At 42.7% G+C, this 21733-nt stretch overlaps 2 protein-coding genes across 4 annotated transcripts; one reads left to right on the forward strand and one right to left on the reverse strand.

The window, feature by feature from the left end:
- Positions 1 to 6: 6 nt before the first annotated feature.
- On the forward strand, positions 7 to 13464 carry utp4 (UTP4 small subunit processome component). Of its 3 annotated transcripts, none has more exons than XM_054777705.1 (17): positions 7 to 14; positions 1818 to 1985; positions 2530 to 2718; positions 2809 to 2893; positions 3949 to 4038; positions 4153 to 4364; positions 4442 to 4613; positions 5046 to 5137; positions 5856 to 5952; positions 6538 to 6602; positions 8185 to 8307; positions 8463 to 8619; positions 8891 to 8997; positions 9079 to 9174; positions 9271 to 9456; positions 9546 to 9656; positions 11699 to 13457. In XM_054777705.1, exons 1-17 carry the CDS (start codon positions 12 to 14, stop codon positions 11813 to 11815), a joined length of 2070 nt encoding a protein of 689 aa, XP_054633680.1. In that variant the 5' UTR covers positions 7 to 11; the 3' UTR covers positions 11816 to 13457. The 3 variants fall into 3 exon arrangements, with proteins under 3 accessions (XP_054633680.1, XP_054633683.1, XP_054633681.1); XM_054777706.1 differs by lacking the exon at positions 7 to 14 and adding an exon at positions 1391 to 1503; XM_054777708.1 differs by lacking the exon at positions 9271 to 9456 and having other exon boundaries at positions 11699 to 13464.
- il17c (interleukin 17c) lies at positions 13214 to 16664 on the reverse strand. The gene is made up of 3 exons (XM_054777709.1): positions 16608 to 16664; positions 16259 to 16524; positions 13214 to 13843 (listed from the first exon to the last, which is right to left on the reverse strand). Exons 1-3 carry the CDS (start codon positions 16611 to 16613, stop codon positions 13597 to 13599), a joined length of 519 nt encoding a protein of 172 aa, XP_054633684.1. The 5' UTR covers positions 16614 to 16664; the 3' UTR covers positions 13214 to 13596.
- Between the last annotated feature and the right edge of the window lie 5069 nt (positions 16665 to 21733).

Genomic DNA, 21733 nt, shown 5'->3' on the forward strand with positions numbered 1-21733 from the left:
CAAGGCGCTTTATGGTGTGTATTACCGCCACCTTCTGGTAAGGGGTGTTGATCGAGATGCTAAAAAAACAAAAACCCTACATGCTTTGATGTAACTGCAGAAATAAATATGGAAATGCACCATGCAAATTTGCACGGTGCATACTTTGCATATCTATCTAATAATTCGTTTCCTAGAATGCCTATGTGAGCCTGCACCCAAATAAATGTAACAATAATTCTTATCTTCTTTAATGAAAGTATTGACTGAACTAATTCAAATACTAGATCCTGTCTTGAGTCTGAAAATAATGTTTTTTAACTAGTCAACGCATTTGAATCTGAACCCCGCTTTCTTTGGCTTACTTTGTTCAATCCAGTTCAATGCTAGCTAAATTGCAATTAATTCCCCTGTAAAAACAGATCATCACTATTCTTTTATTTATGACAACCTTAAGTTGTGGAAACATCCGCATGCTAACGAAGTATTTTAACAAGAGTCACTCATAAAATAACCTCCCAATATATTACATATATGAAGTATGGTTATTGACCATTTATGTTCATACATTTAAAAAAAAAACTGCCACAGCACGTGACGTCGCAAATGCCCTGTCGTAAAAATTAGGTAAGGGAGGATGTGACGTTTTCGGCAGTCACGTGTTAGACATATTACCGCATGTTACACGTAACTGGATATGACGTTTAAATCTGCGCTATGTGCAATGCGTACGTTTTTACGAAGCTCATTCTTGGCGGATATCATAAGACGATAGTTGTTGTTTTCTTTGTTATTTGTATGTTTTTTTTGGGGGGGGGGGTACATTGCGCAGTAGCAGTGACAACGCATGTGAAATCAACGTCATCCATCGATCTATTTTACGGCAGTTACAGAGCGTAAACGTCAGGCACCAACATTTCTACTACTGTATATGCATGCGCAATATACAGTACGTCACCCCGCCCCACTCCAAAAAAAGTTATTAAGACTGGAGAAATTACAACATAATCGATCTTTTATTTTCTTCTATCATATCCATGGTCCAAGTGGATAAATTATAAGACCTCTTTTCTTGGTTCCATGAATTATTTAGTCATTTTTCGCCACTGAAAAAATACAGACAAAAGCAATTGCCAGCAAAATATGCTTGGAAAAATAACTAGCTGAATCCTCCTGAATCCATCTTTGCACTCTGCCTATGGTTGTTGACATATAAATTGTCTACTTGTTCCATGGATTATATATATATATATATATATATATATATATATATATATATATATATATATATATATATATATGAAAAAATATTGATTATGATGTCATTTCTCATTTGCATGTACCTTAACGTTTTTGGGAGTTGGGGGGTTACGTATATTGCTTGCTGCCGTAAAATAGATCGACGGATGGTGTAGATTACATGCCTAACAAAAATAGGCCGACCCGATATAGACGCGTTCTGCACATGTGTAGAACCCAGTTGAACTGATTGTCTTCCGGGTGCACATTGAGTAATGACACCGGGTACGTATTGCGTAGTGACAACACCACCGTCAAGTAAGCTGATACATTTCCGGGTCATAGGTCTTCAACATGGCTAACAGTGTTTTTCGGCGTGTGTAACGCATGGAAAAATTATCTGCGCTTGATTTATAACGCGAAGCAACGCTACTTGTGTAGATAGAGTGAATGTTGTTTCGCATTCGTCGTCCAAGCTAGCATGCTCTGTATTTGATATGGTAGCTGTTCTACACACTAGCGCATAACAGCATCACGTGTTATTTGTTGGACCCTTCCATTCGCATCGACAACCCAATTGTGTGTGTGTGTTCTCTCAGTTGGACAAAATGGGCGAGTTTAAGGTACATCGGGTTCGATTTTTCGAATATATGCCCAGCGCTATCAGGGCCATGGCGTTCAACAACCGTACTGAGCGGCTTGCTGTTGCCCGGACTGACAGTAGTGTGGAGATCTTCAACTTTACTGATAACTACTACCAAGAGAAGGTAGGAAGCTCGCATTTCACAAAACCCCTGTTACATCAAACACGACATTTCTTGTGTTACACATATTCTCAGTATTGAATAGTGAAAGAAAACATGTCTACATGTCTGGGACGATTACTTATCTGATCTCTATACTACATTTAAATGACATGTACTTGACTGGAAAAGACAACCAACAATTCGTGCACTGATACGTTGCAGGTAATAGTCAGGTACTTCCTATGATCTTAAACACATAATAGGAATGAAAGGGAGCTAACTGCAAAGAACACTAACCATGGCCATAGTGTAGGCAAAAAGATCAAAGTGATAGGCACTAATTTAACACAACAGATAAGCAGACACACAGGGCAACTTTTAATACTATGGGGAATGACAAACCAAAACTTACATACAACTACTTTATTTACAAAGCACACTAGGAAGCAGGTAGTGCTCCCAACGATACTACAATATGTAAATTACAGCAGTGCCTGTGCATTATTTAAGACACAAAAAAGTGGGTCATTATCTCGTGATAATGTAAAGAATTTGGCTTGCACAGATAATTCCAGGACGGGAGGGTAAGGGTGTTGAGGCTCTGTGTTGGGTGGACCAGCGCCTCTTCAGTGCTGGTTTGAGTGGAGAGATCACAGAGTATGACCTGGAGAACTTGCAGACCAAGTATACGGTGGATGCCTACGGCGGACCAATCTGGGCAATAAGCAGCAACAGCAAGGGAACTGTGTTGGCGGTCAGTCAAAATATTGTGTATCATTTTTTGTACACCCACTTTGCTATCTAAATGTTTTTTTGTGTGGTTTGATTATGCTTTTTTTATCAGGTTGGCTGTGAAGATGGAACGGTGAAGATATTTGAAATACTGGAGGACAGGATTCAATTTCAAAGGAACTTTGACAGGCAAAAAAGTAGGAGAAATAGCACTCTTAAAAGTTTCACTTATCCTCTCTCTGGTGGAAATCATTTTTCGGTTGCTTGTGTCTGTGGGGTTTTTTTAGCAGCATTTCTCCTTAACCTACTTAGCGTAAAAGTAGCCATGTTAGCGGTCCTTTTGCTCTTCCATTCATTTCAGGGTTTCCCCTAGGAAACGGTGACCTCAAATCTTGCGACATCTGTGGCATTGTGCTGTGTGATAAAACTGCACATTTCAGAGTGGCCTTTTATTGTGGGCAGTCTAAGGCACACGTGCACTAATCATGGTGTCTAATCAGCATCTTGATATGGCACACCTGTGAGGTGGGATGGATTACCTCAGCAAAGGAAAAGTGCTCACTATCACAGATTGAGACAGATTTGTGAACAATATTTGAGAGAAATGGTGATATTCTGTGTGTGTGGAAAAAGTTTTAGACCTTTGAGTTCATCTCAAAAAATGGGAGCAAAAACAAAAGTGTTGCATTTACGTATAACGAGGGAAAGGCTTCTTGAGACGTCATCTGTACTTCTGTGAAGAAGGTGTCGGACGTTTCGCTCCTCATCCGAAGAGCTTCGTCAGCGAACTAACAAGTGGTGGTAGCCTAGGCCTTAAATACAGTACAGCAAATGAGGTGGAGCCAGGGCCGAGCCAGAACAATAGATGCTAACGAGCCAGTATCAGTCGTTCATACCGAACTACAGGGAGCTACACTTCCCTTTGATCGGGGTTGCTAATGGAAGGAGAGGATTAGACCACAACTCCTCCCAGTCTTAGTGTAAGGAACCAATAGGAGGAGGGCATTGGCACACCAATTCCGCCCACTCTTACTGTATTTTATGTGTCTTTACTGTATATGTGTCTATATGGCATATACTGTATATCCATTCATTCAAGTAAAAAAAAAAAAAAATTTTTAAGGTTTATTTTATCAATTACATGTCGCGGAAACCCTGCATTTAAATATGCTGGATTTTAAACCATGGCCCATGTTTGTTATATAACCCAAATAACTTTGTCCCAACATACTGTGTTGCTGTCATCTTCTAGGTCGTATCATAAGTCTTTCTTGGCACCCCTGCGGCACACGTTTGGCTGCTGGCATGATGGACATGATCAGAATATTTGATGCTGAAACTGGTAAACTGATACGAAATCATGACTGAATTAGACTTGTTTAAAAACCTCCTTTGCTCTGCTCTTCGTCTGAGGTAATTGTTAACATTTTTGTGTGTGTGGTTGTGCTTACATCAGGTCACAGTGCACACAGAATGCTGGTAGAAAGAGGCGTTGGAGCATCCAAGAGCAGCGAGGTGGTGGTTTGGGCTATCGTCTTCTTATCCAACAACACCATCGTCAGTGGTGATTCTGCTGGAAAGGTTCAAATGTGGGATGGAATCACAGGAACACTTGTCCAAACTCATCTAGTCACCAAGTGGGATGTTCTTGCTCTCTCAGTATCCCAGGTGTGAGTCACACAGTAAGAGGCCAGTTTGAAATGCGTTCAGAATCGGTGGTGTTGAATATCCTAATTGATCAACAGGATGAAAGCAGCCTCATTGCGGGGACATCAGAGGGCACTGTGGTCCAGTTCCAGTTTCTCTCCTGCAACAGTGACCATCAGAACAAGGACTGGGTCCGAACCAGAACCTTTAAAAACCATTCACATGATGTGAGGGCATTGGTTCACACTGAGACGGCTGTTGTTTCTGGAGGTCAGTGTTAACTGCAAAAGTTTTCTATGGTTGATCTGATCTTCTTGTCTATTCTTCAGTCACGTGATTTAATATTAGATTTGCTTTTCATCACATCTTAAAAGTTTGTGGATTAGTTATGCGCCAAGGAAAAAAGGCCTTGTAAGTGTTCACCGTCACGTAAATGCCCGTAGCATGTGTTGTGTAACTGGTCCAATGAATGTCACAATCTGATCATAAATCTTTGTCCATTCCTTTTTTTGTTTTTTTTAAGTTAAACTGTGAATCCATCTATTGAATACGCTGAATATAGGCGAGTTGACAGTTTTAGTATAGACCATAACACAGCACTATGCAGAAGATCTACATTTTTGTCATCATATCAACCATTATCTTAAATGTGAACTTGGCTTTTGGAGAGGGTGCAATGTTTTTTTGTTGAATCCCCCTTAGGTGTGGATACACAGTTGGTAGTACGACCGCTGCTGGACAAGGTGGAGTTGCAGACCCGAGAGTCAGCCCTTCGTAAAATATTTTTCCCGCATGTGAGTACCACAATATTAAGCCGTATAAAGAAAAAAAATGTTCTTTCAACTAGCCACAGAATCACATTTTGACAGTCAACAATCCGCTATACAGTCGTCCCTCGTTTATCGCGATTAGTTGGTTCTAGACCGGACCGTGATAATTGAATTTCTGCCAAGTATGATTCAATATTAATAAATGGAATATTTTGGTAGTTAGAGTACAGAAAACCTGTTTGACTTTTTAAATACGTTTTTACCATTATTAGAGCCTTGTAAACATGAAATAACACCCCTATGGTCACCTTTCCACTTGTATTATGCTTTGTTTACACCATATAGCGCAACTCTAATGCGCAGGCTACGGGATCACAGCAGGGACGCAAGATGGGGCCACTGTTTAAGCATAGCATGCTACAGCGCTAACTAGATAGCCTCCAATTTATTTACTTCTAAGTTTAAGAAAGGTTTCCAAACAGAATGGGGAAGAAGCCAAAAACTTGCCACTTCCACACGGATTGAGATCACTTTTTTCACTGTCAAGTCCAGGCTGACTCCACGCATAATAGGCCATAGTCAACCACAAAACGAGCATTTATTATTTTTAATTAATCATTTATTATTCATTTTTGAAAAAACGCGATAGAAAGAGGGAGCGATGCTCAAACCACGATGTAGCAAGGGATGACTGCAGATGGGTTGTTGCCCGTTGCCCTAATCACATGTTTCGTCTGTGCAGAGGAGTCTGGTGTCTTGTGCAAAGAAATCGGGGCTGCTGCTCTTCCAGTTCCCTGATCATCTCGAGCTGTGGAGACTAGGGGAGAGCGACGGGCACGGTGAGAAGATACCTCTGCTAATACAGGTTTACATCTTTGGGGGGGTGAAGAGGGGGTTTTTGGTGCGTCATGGGTGGTTGATGAACAACGACCCAAACGCACATACACAGGAACACGCGCAGTCTAGCCATCTGTAATGCGATACCATTACATTTGGTGTGTGTGTTGGGGGGTATGAATGAAAGGATTTGGGTTGACGATTAACACAGGACCAAGAGCGAGAGCGCTGACGGCTCGGCCAAAAGCGACAAAGCGTTCAGCGCAGCTCTGAAGCTCGAGGGAGTGAGGTTTTACCAACATACAATTGCGCAGCCACACTGGCCTGCATCCGTTACACATGCGTGCCTGTTTTCGTCTCCCGCCTCCAAAGAGGCAGGAAGAGTGCTCACTCTGTGCGTTGGTTTCAGCATCTTGGCACAGCTGAACAGCATACAATTCACCACAGAGACATTCCTGGCCACCAATAAAGGCTGATAATCCCAACATGTCTACTTGAAGTTATACCAAAAATAAGAACACTGTTTGTAAAACTGTCTATTGGATATTACTGTGATGCAATGACTGTTTTGTTTGCTTTTTAATCAGGGAAGCCAGGTGACAGTCTGCCTGTGAAAAAGAACCCAGAGAAATTGATTCACCTGAAGAGGAAGGTATGTACAGTAAAGTGTGTTTGACTTGCACTGACAAATCTATAAATGTATAATGGGGCAAAAAGTTATTTTTGAAAATATTAATGTCCTTAAATAAAGGTACATCAGTGCATCAGGGACATCAGTGCCCTCCCCTCCCGGACAGTGACCAACAGGCACACATTTTGACAACTCAACACACCCGTATGCCTTACCGCTTTCCAGGCAGCAACCCGCAAGCTCCAACCATGAGCCCAGTCCCCAAGACCCTGCCAGCGCATGTATGCCGGCTCACCTCGCCGCACTAGCAAAAAGGTTGAGTGAGCAGCATGCGGAGGTGTCAAGCGAGAGGGAGTGACAGAGCGCAGCAATGTGCCAGAGCACACAACCGTAGTTATTGCACGTTAATATGGCTCAAAATTTGCTTTTGCTACCTCAATATTAAGGCACAAATATAACTCCATAGACATGGACCTCCAATAAAATCTCTGCACTGTGGCTCGTTAGGGTTGACTATTGTAACACATTAACCAATCTCTCTCTCCTCAGCCACCATTGCTTGTGTACGACACTGAGCCAACAAGCCGAGTTGTAGTTTTCTCATAGAGCCTCAACAAAGATCCACAAAAGTAGTGTGGCCAAAGTGCGGCTTTTTCACTGCAGAAACAAAATATAATGCACAAAAAAACCCCATAAAAAATGGATGGATAGAGCATAAGACACAATGAGAAATTGCTGAAATGTTAACAACCAATAGTAACACAAAGTTTTATATTGAAAGACAAAGCTTTATTTTACTTTCTACAAAATAAAAGTAAATATTCTACAATCTAGATCTTGCGCAGGGCCGAGACCAGGGATCTTGGGCTCAAGAAGGTTGGTGACTACTGTATTAAAATATTTAATAGAGAAACCAAGCAGGCACATGTCACCACACAGACGGGCTAACTCTTCAGGTCATGACTTGGCTGTCAACCTGCACCTCAAAGACAGACAGCACTGTTTGAGGACATAAATGTACATATTCTGGACAGAGAAGACAGATGGTTTGAAAGAGGAGTGAGGGAGGCCACCTACATCAAGGTTGAAAAAACATCTCTGAACAGAGGAGACCTCCCCATCTCCCACATATTATCGTCTTCCTAAAATATTCAATAATTTAGCCTCTAAGAAATAACAAACACAACACAGCCACTTTGTTTTCAGGTGACCATTGTTACAACTCATTGGAGTGCAAACGAGGGTGATTACACCAGAACGACTGTTGTTGGCTGGCAGAGGTCTCACTCCACGGACGTTCTGCACCACAAATCTGTGAACATTCTTGTTTGGGGGTTACCGCTACATTAGAGAATGAATACGTTGGATCCTGTACCATGCTGTATAATCTTTGAGTATCCATTGATGAAGCCTGCTCAGATGAGAGGCAAAACATCAAGATGGCCTGAACAGTCCAAAGGCCATCGATTTAAATGCCCTGAGAAAATAAAAATGCAAAGTATGGTTCTGTTTAGTATGCAATACCAAAATAAGTGATCTGTACAGAACCACTGCACTGCTTTATTGGGGTATCAGTTGTACTGATTGGTTCGCATGTGTGCAGGGAGAGGACAATATCTGGTGCAGTGCTCTGTCTCCATGTGGAGAATGGCTGGCATTCTCGACTGTCTCCAGCATTCGTCTTTATAGGCTCCAGATCCAGAACAGCAAAATCTGCATCACAAAGGTGGGTACTTTATTTCTGACAAACACCCAATTTCATGTTTGGTTATGTGACATTTGACATCCATTTGACTTCCATTAAGACTGTAAAATAAGAGTGTTTAAAGCAAGGAGGGCTCTGTTGATGCTCACGTTATGCTGTCCTCTGGGTCACCATAGGTGTCTAAACTGCCCAAGATCCTTCACACTGCCCAGCAGCTCTGCTTTTCCTTTGACTCCTCCAAACTGTTTGCCTCCTGCAGCCGCTCATCAGTCATCGTTGTTTCTCTCAGCCAATCAGAGTGCAAATATGTTCACACACTCAAGCCTAAGTCAGGTGAGAGCTTTGATATTTCCATGAATGAAGAGAGAATAGAAACGTGACCACATTCAGGTACAGATGTACAAAACCGGTCTGGATTTTTTTTTTTTTTTATCCAACGTCAGTGCCCTGAGGGCTTTAACGGCACCCTGTTTCCGTTGGACGGGTTTTGTTACACATTCAGCTCCACTGATATGTGTCATAACAAAAACATCATGAAGTTGATGTTTTCCAGTATGCTGAGAGAACGTGTGATATGAACACATCCTTCATGACATGTGTCCAGGTTCCAGACAGCCTGTCCATCTGTTGTATGCCAGTGACGATGGCAAGTGGCTCACAACTGCCAACGCAGGTTGTGAAGTGCATGTCTACAACCTTCAGAAGATGAAGGTAAATTGAGTTGCATTTATTTTTGTGTTGGTCCACACAATTTCCCTTTTATGCCACTTGTTCCTGTCTGCGTGCACATAGCTCCACTGTACAGTGCCAGTGTACAGCTCCTGTCCCACCGCCTTGGCCATCCACCCCACCACCCAGAACCTCATCATGGTGCACGCTGATCAGCAGGTGAACACTTGAGTCACATCCTTCCATCCCTGTCTTTTACTTCCCAACATCGATCTTGGAGTTTGCGTCACCTATCCTCCGTGTGTGCGCGTGCAGATATTTGAGTTCTCTCTCAAGCAAAAGGAGTACACTGAATGGAGCCGCAAGCTGCAGAAACAAGGGCTGCACCCTCTGTGGTTGAAGAGGGACACACCAATCACCCACGTCACCTTCAACCCTAAAAACACTGCTCACATCCTTCTGCATGACACATTTATGTTCTGCCTCCTAGATAAGAGTCTGGTATGTGAGCAGAGCACATGTGCATTGACAAATATATTGTCTTTTTTTGCCTTGTGATTAATGGGTGAGGCATTTCTGTTTCCATGCAGCCCCTCCCTGACACAAAGTCGCAGCTTTCCAATCAGATGACACTTCGAAGTCTTCCAGAGTCTGAGAGGATAAAACACAGTCACTCGTTCAAGATTTGCAAGACCTTTCAGGTACCCTTCCCATACGAGTCCACTTTACCGCTACCCTCACTTTTAGCATCAGTTGTGGCTTAGCTCTCGTCTTACATTTGGGTCAGTCATGATGATATCACAACTATTTAAGTCACATTTTATGTTGCATTGCAATGAGGTTCATGGCTGGTGAGGCACTGAGTCCTTTGATGCGGCAAAGTGCTGTCTGCTTCACCTTATGGCTTGTATCTGCAGTTTATTGTCCAATCACCAGCACTAGTGTCACACACATTAAAGACATTACACAAGATGTTACAAGTCGTTTAATAATTATTCCTCCAACCGAGATGGACCTCAGCTCGCTGCTGCCTCTCCGCGGGTTTCCCTGTATTTGATCGGGAAATGTGGAAATTCAGCCATTTGCTTAAAAAAACATTACAAATGAATGGTCGTACAAATTGACCTCTCAAAGGCCACTAGTGTACATGTTTCTGGCCACAGGGATCCTGTACGCAAGTATGGATAAGTATGGGATTTGATCAATTTCCAGGTCAGGAAAAATATGGAAAAATATTTGTTTCCAAGACTGTTACCGCTGTTCTCCTATAGTTGATAAAACTATGAAAAACTAAAAAAGAAATGGATAGATATGTTTTTCTAAGGCACTTGCAAGGGCAGCTAAGAGCTCACAGCAGGCGGCATCCCGGAAAGCATTTGGGAAGATGGCCATTTCAGCAGCCAACCCTTTGTCTGAGCTACATATAGTCTTCTGGAAATTATTTGGTGACATAATGGCATATTCCGAATAATGAAAACGATTAATTCCATAATTTATTTACATGATATCGTCTCGTTGCGTCGATTAATCGATTAGGCCCTAGACGGACCAAATCAATATGAACCAAACACAAACAGTTGGTGGTTTGGTTCATAACATATCAGAAAAGAGGCAAAAATGTCCATCACTGTTTTCCAAAGTCAAAGCTGATGAGTGTGACTATTTTGTTCACCGAAAACAAAGCTAATAGGGCTGCTTTCATGGATGACTTAAGGACATTTTTTAAAAATCACATTTGAGAGGCTGAAATCAGGATATTTACATTTTTTTAAATCAGAAGGATTAATTGAATACCAAAATAATTGTTGATAAATTGGATACTTGATTAATCTTGGATTCATTGATTTAACTTGTTGCAGCTCTAATGATACATCGATTTACTGAGTCTGGGAAAAGTATGGAATTTTGAAATGTCATTGGTAGGCACTCTGTGCCCAGTCAGAAACAGACTCCATGGAGACTGTACTGTATGTATTGTTTGACTGCTTGATGTCCACAAGTGGGGCCTGTGTTTCTGCACCTGCAGAATATTTGCCAGACACCACCAGAATTGACAGATTCTAAGCCATTCGAAGCCATTTGCGCCCTGTTCTCCTTATAGATGAGAGCTGGTTTACACTGCTAACTTGAGCGATGTGAGAGAGTCTGTAAATGCAATCCCGAAACCTTGCTGCCTGCAACATCCTGCAGGACGACCAGTTTAGCGGTGTGTCAGTCGATGGGCAAATTTTAATCAACAGTCCGATGGCAGCAATAAAACAAGTGGAGACTGGGTTGGAATAAAAGTGTTTTTTCTAAAATATCTTTATTGTAAAAAGTATTATCTTTTTATAACAGCGCATACAAACACCGACACATTGCACCTTCATGGATTATTTATACATTCAAGATTCTTTTTTTTTTTAACCCTAATAAAGCATTTGAAAGAAAAAAATATATAAATGCTTTATTTTGTATCTTTATTTTAGTGTATTCTCTTAACTGAGTGCTATACTTCTGTGAAAACGTGGTAAGGATGCAGCGATGCCGAATTTGTTCCAACTGCAACCAGCACTGCATTGCAATTACGTATTTGCAGCCATTCAAAAAAAAAAAAAAAAAAGTTGACTTATATAGTTATGATTTTCCTTGAAATATTTAAACAAAAGCTCAAAATTGAGGTTAATATTACATTTATAACATAGAAGACCAGATTTGTCTGAACAGTGGGGTTTCCTTTTAATTGTTTGTCCTCCAACAACAGCCCCTCTTGTGTGCCACTCTCCTGGATGACCAGTCCCTAGTGGTAGTGGAACGTCCCCTCCAGGACATCCTGTCCCAGCTTCCTGCACCTGTACGACAGAAGAAGTTTGCCACATAAAAAAAAAACAAAGAAACATTCGGCGTGTCAGCCAAGGTGACAGATTTCAACAGAGGAATCAGTTGTGCAAGAGCTGAACCACATCTAAAAAATGTTGCCATTTTGTAAAGACTGTTTTGATAAATAAAACAAATATTTACAGCACAGTAGTATAATTCTGGTTTGAACAAGCTCATTATTTCAGTATTTTCTGTGCTAATAAATTAGATTTGTATTGATGACAGGCCATCAAAAGTCACAGGAACGGTTTGGTTTCATGATGCAAGTTTTCCATGTGCACCAAGTAATGCATCATGTCACACTAGTAGTGATGATGGGACAATGGTGGATTTAGTCAGCTGGGGGCTAATCTCTGGGTGGTTGCCATTCCCAACAGATTTTCAAATTTTGATTAATTACAAGAACTCATCAATACAACCACGACTATCAGTGACATGTTTTCGTTTAGGGCAGGTCTCAAACTCACGGCCCACGGGCCATTTGCGGCCCACCAAATCGTATCTTGCGGACATCAAAGAGTAGTGTAACTGCAGCCCGCAACATCCGGGCAAGCTCAGTGTTACATAATTAAAGGGGCAAGTAAACACCAACAGTGAACTAACAGTGGCGTTATCACATGGATGTATTGTGAATTGTGTCGTATCGTGAGGTACCCTGACATTCCCAGCCCTACTCCCAACACTTGATGCGGCCCAGCCTCACCCAGACTCTACCTCCACTGGCCCCCAGTGAAATTGAGTTTGAGACCCCTGGTTTAGGGCAAGATAAGACGGATGGACAGTGAAGATTTTGTCCTTAGGTAGCAGATGGAGGAGCATGGCGGTAAAGACGTACAGCTGTTTGCTCCGTAGGATGTTGAGTACATACAGTATCTGAACCTGAATGTGGGATAGCATGTTGTCTATTGGGGTACTTCCTACCGGTAGAATTGGTTCTAGTTGGAGTAGCACAAAGTTAATGGTCTTGAACCCAACACCTGGCGCTCCAGTCCAAATATAGGTGCTTATCAATACATTAGAATATGGTGCAAGAGTTCATTTCAGACAAAGAGGCCAATTAAAGGCTTTGGAGGTTTTTGCAGTTCAATTGCTGATTACAGTGGAAGTCATTACTTTACAATATTGAATGTTTTCAAAATTGAAGAGATGCTGTATTTGGATTTTTTGTTAGCTGTAAGCTGTAATCATCAAAATACATTCTCGAAATATTTCACTGTGTGTAGTGAATCTACACAAAAGAAGTTAGTTTTTTTTGTTGAGCTACCAAAATAACTTCTAATAATCATTTTCAAAGGTATTCTGAAGTATATGACGTGCATGTGACATCAGCATTGGAAACAAACACAAAGAAAACAGCATCACAATGTTTATTCTGCTTCAAAGAAGCTAACCTTACAAGTCCTGTTTGACAGGAACAATTCCCACTGGGACAATATCAGCATAGATAAATAAATAGAAATTTTAGGCTGTCAGATCTTCTTCATTCACTCGTGAATCAGCTAACCCTTGCTGAACAGAACAAATGAAAATATATGCACTTGAAATTTCAACATGAAAAACTGCTCTAATTGAAATACACACTGCACTACACACAATGCAGTACTGTAAACATGGCATAAATAAATAAATAGGCCAATAAATAAAGGATGATGCAACTTTGAGCTTCTGACGTCTGACTAATGATTGTAAAGAGAAAGCCAATGCCCGTAAGCCAACACAGTTCTGGAACCCTATCGGTCATGCTGGAATTGTAAAAGACAAGGTGGTCCTACACGGGGTCCCCTAGGAAAAGATGCGGGGTGTGGCACATGTGCAGCCGATAACTACTTCTACAGAGACAGGCTTCAGATAGTACCCATGTCCTTCGCTGCAGAGCTCCCTCTTCAGAAACACTCGACTCTGCGGAATGGGGACGGAGTTGTAGTCGTGGCTCAATTTGTGGACCCCGTTCTCTATAATGATGCAGCCTGAGCACAGACACTGAGCTTCGATGTAGCTGGAGGGATAGTGATTCTCCATGGTTTTCCGCCTGGACACAAATAGCATGGCAGCATAAAAAATGAGCACTAAGGACTGTACAAATGCTGAAAATGTGTTTTATATCAGGCACGTCCAAACTTTTTCCACCGAGGGAATGTTTTTATATTATTATTTCTGCATGGGCTGACTTTTATTTTACTACTTTTTTAAAAGAAAAGGATACTTTTATTCCGATACATTTTTACAATGAAACACCGTCGTTACTTTTCATTTTGCATTGGCAGCCAATGGCTGCTCGATTTACAATGAGGCCACACGTCAATCTGAAGAAGAAAAAGAAGAAGGTGTATACCGGGGGTCGCCAACCCGTTGATCGTGAGCTACCAGTCGATCTTTGGTACTTTGCCGGTCGATTGTGAGATCATTTTGAAAATAATGTATTATCATATCAGTGCCCTCACCTCACGGAGAGCGACCAACAGGCACGCATTTTGTCAACTGAACACGCCCGTACCCCTCGCCGCTGTCCAGGCAGTAACCCACGAGCCCCAGCAAGGAGCCCAGTCCCCAAAACCCGGCCGAAGGTACACTATTAGGTACGCAGGCTCGCCTCGTACTAGCAAAAAGGTCGAGCGAGAGAGTGGGGGAGTGACAGCGCTCTGCAGCAATGCCCTTGCGCGACATAACAGTAATTATTGCACACTTTAATAGGGCTCAAAGTCTGCCATTGCTACCTCAGAGTTAAGGCACAAATATAAGTCCATAGACGTGCACAACCAAAATAATCTTTGAGCCGCGACGCCTGCCGCCCCTCTCGCCTCAATCTGCATCGCTCGTCCACTACACTGAGCCAACAAGCCAAATAGCTGCGGTTTGCTCATGTATATATATGTGTGTGTGTGTGTGTGTGTGTGTGTGTGTGTGTGTGTGTGTGTGCGTATATATATATATATATATATAGGCTGAGAGTGTAGCATCCACACTAAAGTTGATGTGCAAGTCCTAACAGAGAAGTGTTGATATATTACAGTAGTGGAGTATTTCCTCGCATTTTGCGATTACGCATGATCAAGTTTCACTTAGGGGTGCGTAAAAGTAGTTGGGAGATGATGAAAGCCAGGGAACACCGTGATTCATTGAGGAAAGCTCTCCAAGGGTTGCCGTGTCACATTATGGTGATGCAACTGAGAGACTGTGCAAGCGCCTGTGGGACTTTCCCTTGTGGGGCACGCTCACTGATCACCTGAGCGTGCCATTGTGAAAAGAGCGCCTCGACAGATCTTTCCCAACAAAACGAGCCAATTAGCTAGACGGTGTACGCGACTCAAGTGTATCACCAGTACGCTGACGTCGAGTGTGTGTTTCGATGCCCCAAGGGGTGAAATGTGATGCATTCACGTACGCTTGTTTTGCTTTGCTTTTTAAGAAGGCGTGGACGTGAAGCTGCATGTTTCAAGCTTATAATAGCACAGGTGCTACAAAAAGCACAGCTCGTGATAAGATCCAATCAGTTATCGGATCACCAGCTTAAACATGTCAAGTGGGATTTTCCTTGCTAAATTGCCAAACTGGGATGAAAAACTGCATACACTGAAGTGTTGGCCATCACTTTGTTAGATGTTAAGTTAGGTTTGTGGGTGATGCCATAGTGAAGTAAAATAAACATTTATCCAGAGCCTCACCGAAATGTCTCAAAGCATCACTGGAAGAGTACCCGGCCATTATTTATTTATTTTATTTAAATCAAGATTGACAAAACGTTGTTGGAGGTAATTATGGGTAGCATAGAATCTTTAAGAGCACAATAAAAGCCACCAGCCCCCCAAAAAACTCCAAAAAGGCAAAATCTAACAAGAAAAAGTTGAAATGCTCCCACTAATAACGTTAATAATTATACGCTTTGTCACCTATGACACAAAGTTGACATGCAGGATGTTTTTTTTCCTTTACATATGAAACCCGCCGTGCCCGCGTCGGGGCTCGAAAACACTACCTTCGTAATGGGAGACGAGAGCGCTGACCACACGGCTAAAAACGCGGACTGCCCGTTTGTCCAACGCAGCTATCACGACAGAGGGAGTGAGGTTTAGCAACGTAACACTTGCACAGCCTCACAGCCTCACAGTGCCTACAAAAGGTCTGGAGACACTTTTGCGTCTTGTTGAATTGAAAAAGTGTCTCCAAACTTTTGACTGGCACCGAGTCGTGAAACTTTTTTTTGACTCGAGACACGTTTGCTTCCTGCGCATCTCCAAACTCTTAGCAGATCTACATGACTTGTTTTAGTTTAAACAATTAAAAATATCTAAATGCCCCCCAGAACCCCTGACTGATCAGCATGTGGACACCCTTGGTGCACCTTTGATGATGATGGGACTTGATGATGGGTCACAGAGAGGTGGACACTCCGTGCACACATTGTGATGTAGATGCAAAAGATGGTGAGGAGGAGAATGAAGCTTACACGTATCGCCATGGCGACAGGGACCTGTCGTTAGTTGGGCCGTTCCGCACTGGTTGCCCCACGTACTTCATGCAGAGGTCTAGGGAGCTGGAGGAACCGGTGTCATGGGCCACCTCGCCTAGAGGCTCCGGGGGCTGCGGGTAATTCACCAGCTTCTTCTTGGCTATCTCACTCAGCTCCTCCTCCTCGTAGCAGGGCATGTTGCGCGTCCACACGGGTCCCAGGAGAAGGCCCACGATTACCACATTCGCCACGATCTCCACGATCTACATGCGGAGGGAGACCAGGTGAGGGATGACGTGGATCAAGAAGCGGAAAGCAGCACGTGCGGCCCGGACCCATAACTCACCTGCATGATGATGCACGCTTCCCCCTGTTCACTGGCAGGGAGGACATGCTCGATCCTTTTAACCGTGGCGGCATGAGGAAATAGGACCGAGGCTACCTTCCTACTCACACACACGCACTCACACACCGATGCAGGTGAGGTCACGTGACAACGAAGCGTCTATTTTTATCTCATGACCGGGTCTTTTTTTTTTATCCCCAGGTTAACACATTGCTGAGATAACAATGCTGGAGGATGACGTAATTTCCAGGGAGCTTATGTTGTCATCATGTTTTACCTGTTGCCTTGTAAACACGAGTAGCCCAAAATAGACGAGTCGACACTGAGAATATTTTAGATTTTGTACCACGACCGTTGAGCAGGGGCGTATTTAGTCATTTGGGGGCCCAAGGCAAACCAGTCGTTTGGGCCCTCCACAGATTTTCAGGACATCTTTAAAATCTTCCTGGGGGATTATTATTACCTAACAAGTGACTCATGTCAACACTTTTACTGTAATTGGTAAGAACATTAAGCAACATTTGCTATAGTTTACTGCTTTAATACTCACATCTGTGTGTTGCTCCGCCAACCCCCCTGCGCTGTGCTGCTGTCAAGAACGTCTGGCTGTCGTCGTTGTGGTGACTGTGGAAAAGGTTGACACCTTTGATAGTTTCGATGATAAAAACTGTTTTCTTCTCGCCTTCTCTGCTCCACAGGGGCAACGCCGCTTCTTTTTTCTCCAAACCACGCAAACAAGTTTGTTTTGCTCCCGTTTTCCGGGATCAATCTGCACGTGCGCAGTAACGTGGAATAGTCCATTGAATGTTCATGTAGTCAAGTATCGTAATTATTTTTTTAACTGTAAAGTAGCTTATTTGTACACCGTAAGAGTTGATGGATGACTCTTAAGAAAATTCATTTGTGACACCTCACACTAGTGTGGAAACAATGTAACGGTGGTCAGTGTCGCGGAGTGTTACATTTGAACTCTATAAATAGTTCATATTAACTCGGTGTAATATTAATATTAACGGTGGTGTAAAAATGGCAACACTTAAAAGTGTTTAACACTCTGCAGAGTGGACCCCATGGGACACTTTGAAAGTGTTGAAATTAACTCCTAGAGCAGGGGTCACCAACGTGGTGCCCGCGGGCACCAGGTAGCCCCCCACGACCACATGAGGTGCCCGCAAGCCTGCTTTTCATTCAGGTTTTCAGTTAATAATGAAAGAACAGAAGAAAGAAATGCATTCTGAAATACAAAATGTGAGTTGTGGACACCAGCATTTTGTTAATGTTCTGGTAAAAACAAGCATATTCGCTTTGTTTGGGTTTAAAATAAGCTCTGAAAATAAATGTTACAAAAATGAGTAGCTCTTGGCCATTTTCATTTTGTAAAAGTAGCTCTCACAAGGAAAAACGTTGGTGACCCCTGCTCTAGAGCGTCAATTTAGGCCTGTTGAATTTCCGAGCACGGGCAAAAATGCATTTATTATGCAAATATAAAACAAAATCTAGCATTTTTAAAATGCAAAAAATGTATACATTATTAAGAGGTATTTTCCGATTTTTTATTGAATGTATTAATTGTATGCGTTCATATTTTTTATTGAAAAATGTTTAAAATAATGAATGATTTAATTTGTTATATTAAATATCATTTTTTAATATTATACACTGTATATATCTAAATAAAAACATGTAAATTGCTCTCTCCCTATACACACATACACACACACACATAAATACATATAAAAGTGTAACTGAAAGACAAGTTACATGTAGTATTCTGGTCATTAAGCATCAGTAATGTTATGAGACGTGCTGTTAGAGTACATTACCTTCCACACTGCATGGTGACTGGCTACTAAGTCAGCAGAGCCGACCAGACAGGCCTTGGCTGAGATAGAGTGGAAACAAAGGTTCTCCTCTCATTTTGTGTGGAAGTGGTAAGTTTTTGGTTTCTTTGTCCTTCTTCCCCACTCCGTTTGAAACACTTTAGAATAGTTAGCCTAGTTAGTTTTAGTTTAGAATAAGTAAGTTGGAGAGGCTAACTGGTTAGCTTGCTATGCTTGCGACAGCCACCTGTTATGTCCATAACCTGCGCAATGTGATGTAAACAAAAAAGTATTATAGTATAAAAGTGACTATTGGTGGGTTATTTCATGTCTACAGGGCTATAATAATGTTAAAACCCGTATTTAGAAAGTCATAAACAGGTTTTCTATGCTCTACGAAAATATTCAGTTTGAGTGAATTGTGTCCTTGTGAAAATTCACTTATCGCTGTCGGGTCTGGAACCAATTAACCGCGATAAATGAGGGATTACCGTATACGTATAAATATATATATAAACACATATATGTTTACATTACATTTCAATAACTGAGGATATCTTGAAAAGTTTATTTCAGTAGCTCTATTCAAAAATATTCTGTAGCAGGGGTGGACGTTTAATTAAAACATTTGGCGGCGGGGCGGTCTATACATAGGTGGCGTCAAACAGAACGACATACTTGCTCACGGTGCAACAAAACGAAAGCACAACACATCCAGCTGCAACAATCATTTAACTATGTAGAATAAAACATTGGATATTGTTTACTTCTCTGACGACCTCTTCAACATATTTTGCAATCTAGCAAGAATGCGAAAAACGCGGCAAAATGTCGGTAGAAAGAGCACCACAAGCTACCCAGCATGCCTTGCGGCGGGAATATATGGGTGCTTTTTTGGCATGGGCACGAGTGAAGTGTGCCACAATAGCACTGCAACTCATCTTGCTGACTACAGTTTCCATGTTACACGTTTAAAAAAAGGAATTTGAAAATGCTTGGTGGGCCTGATTTGCCCACCTCTCTTCTATAGATTCACGACAAACAATGTGAAATATTTCACAAGTGCATCTCTGCTGTATGCATTTATTTTCCAACCTGTCCTGTTCAGCAGCTTAGTCAAGTAGTACGAGTGAACTCTATCATGTCAGAACACCTTTGTTTTGCAACCGCTGAGTGTGGCACTCCTCCTGCTCCAATTGCGTTGCAACTTCGTTAAAACCACCAAACAGAACATGGTTAGAGGGATGACAAAGAACAAGGAGCGAGAAGAGAGAAAAGACAGCGTTAGGTCACATCATTGACTTGAGTCTGACTCGGGGCTATTGGACAAGGGTTAAGGGAAGAGAAGGGACCAAGATGGTGAGAGCATTCTATTCATCGCCTGTTCCTGTAGTGCTGGATGGGCCAGATAGTCAACAGGTGGAGGAATACCAGCGGTGTAGTTGTCAGAACCAATTAAAGAACCTTGGGACTGGATATGGAGCCTCGTTGGAGAACCCAGGGATGGACAGGGAGAGGGACGAGAGGGCGAGACATACCAGCAATCACGGTAATAACTATAGTTAAAGTATCTCCAACGGCTATTGTCCTTGCTGATATCCATGCATCCATTTTTCTATATTCCACTTGTCCTCACGGACAGCAAGGATGCTGGAGCCTATCCCAGCTGACTTCGGGCGAAAGGCGGGGTACACCCTGGACTGGTCGCCAGCCAATCGCAGGGCACATATAGACAAACAACCATTCACACTCACATTCATACCTATGGACAATTTAGAGTCTCCAATTAACCTAACAAGCATGTTTTTGGAATGTGGGAGGAAGTCGGAGTACCCGCAGAAAACCCACACACGCACGGGGGTAGAACATGAAAACTCCACATAGATATGCCCACACGGAGATTCAAGCCCAGGTCTTTCAGATCTCCTGACTGTGTGGCCAACATGCTAACCACCGTAGCCAACGTGCGGCCCTCCTTGCTGATAATGCTATGATACAATAGTGAAGACAGAAGCAATGGTGATGACGATAATATTAATAATATTAAGTATCAAATTAAAAGATGCTGAACACAGACCATGAATGCTAGTGTGTGTGATTCATTTATCGCTTGGAGTGCTAGGTGGCTCATACGCCTGCTGGATGACAGACATAGGAGCGGTGGGGGGTGAATCCCGATTAAGTGGGTGGCCCCTATTGGTGTATAAGAGGGAGTGTCTTGGTGGAAAGAAGTGAGAGGGGAGAGTGCAGTGGTGTCACCCACCCAATCCCACACCCCACTGCCTACACCGGTGAGGCCCACAGGACCAGAGAGAACCCCCAGTGCCACCCGAGGACACGACCAGCGTACCCCGCCAGGCAACCAGCCACCCACCCAAGGGAAGTCCAGCAGCCCCCATGCCACGGGATGGTAGGGAGCCTTGAGCCCAGGACTCAGGTCAGCCTCGTCCCCAGCATTTCTTAATAATTTTGATGATTGTAATTTCCAGCTTGTAGAAAACCTAAATACAGTATCTCATACGATTTCAAAAATTGTCACAAAATTCTATACGAGGCGTGTCTGAAAAGTAACGGCACTGGGTGTGCCGTATGAGCTATGGGAAAAAGAGGGATGAGCAAACTGTGTTATCATCTAACATGATATCTTGGGAGTGTGTAACTGTAATCTCAGTTTTCTGCATCGACCAGTCCAGGTTGTACCCCGCCTCTTGGCCGAAGTCAGCTGGAATAGGCTCCAGCATACCCCCACGATCCTAATGAGGATAAGCGGCATAGAAAATGGATGGATGGATGGATGGATACATGCTTTTGTATGCAACTCATCTCAAAGCAAGACAGTCAAAGTTAACATGGTTAACATGTTGGCCACACAGTCAGGAGATCTGGAAGATCTGCCTTTGAATCTCTGTTGGGCATCTGTGTGTGGATTTAGCATGTTCTCCACGTGCGTGTGTGGGTTTTCTCTGGGTTCCGTCCACATTCCAAAAACATTCATGTTAGGTTGATTGGAGACTCTAAATTGTCCATAGGTATGAATGTGAGAGTGAATGGTTGTTTGTCTATATGTGCCCTGCAATTGGCTGGCGACCAGTCCAGGGTGTACCCCGCCTCTCGCTGAAAGTCGGCTGTGATAGGCTCCAGCATACCCCTGAGACACCAGTGAGGCATAGAAAATGGATGGATGGATATTTACTACATGGTTGGATACTTCACTGAGGTGCATTTCCGGGCCATGACTCGCTGCTTGATTGTGGTTTCTCGCTGCCTTCACTTTTGTTTTGAGTGAGTAAAAAGCATGTTCTATTG

Source organism: Dunckerocampus dactyliophorus, chromosome 5 (assembly GCF_027744805.1).
Source record: "Dunckerocampus dactyliophorus isolate RoL2022-P2 chromosome 5, RoL_Ddac_1.1, whole genome shotgun sequence".
Classification (NCBI taxonomy): Eukaryota; Metazoa; Chordata; class Actinopteri; order Syngnathiformes; family Syngnathidae; genus Dunckerocampus; species Dunckerocampus dactyliophorus.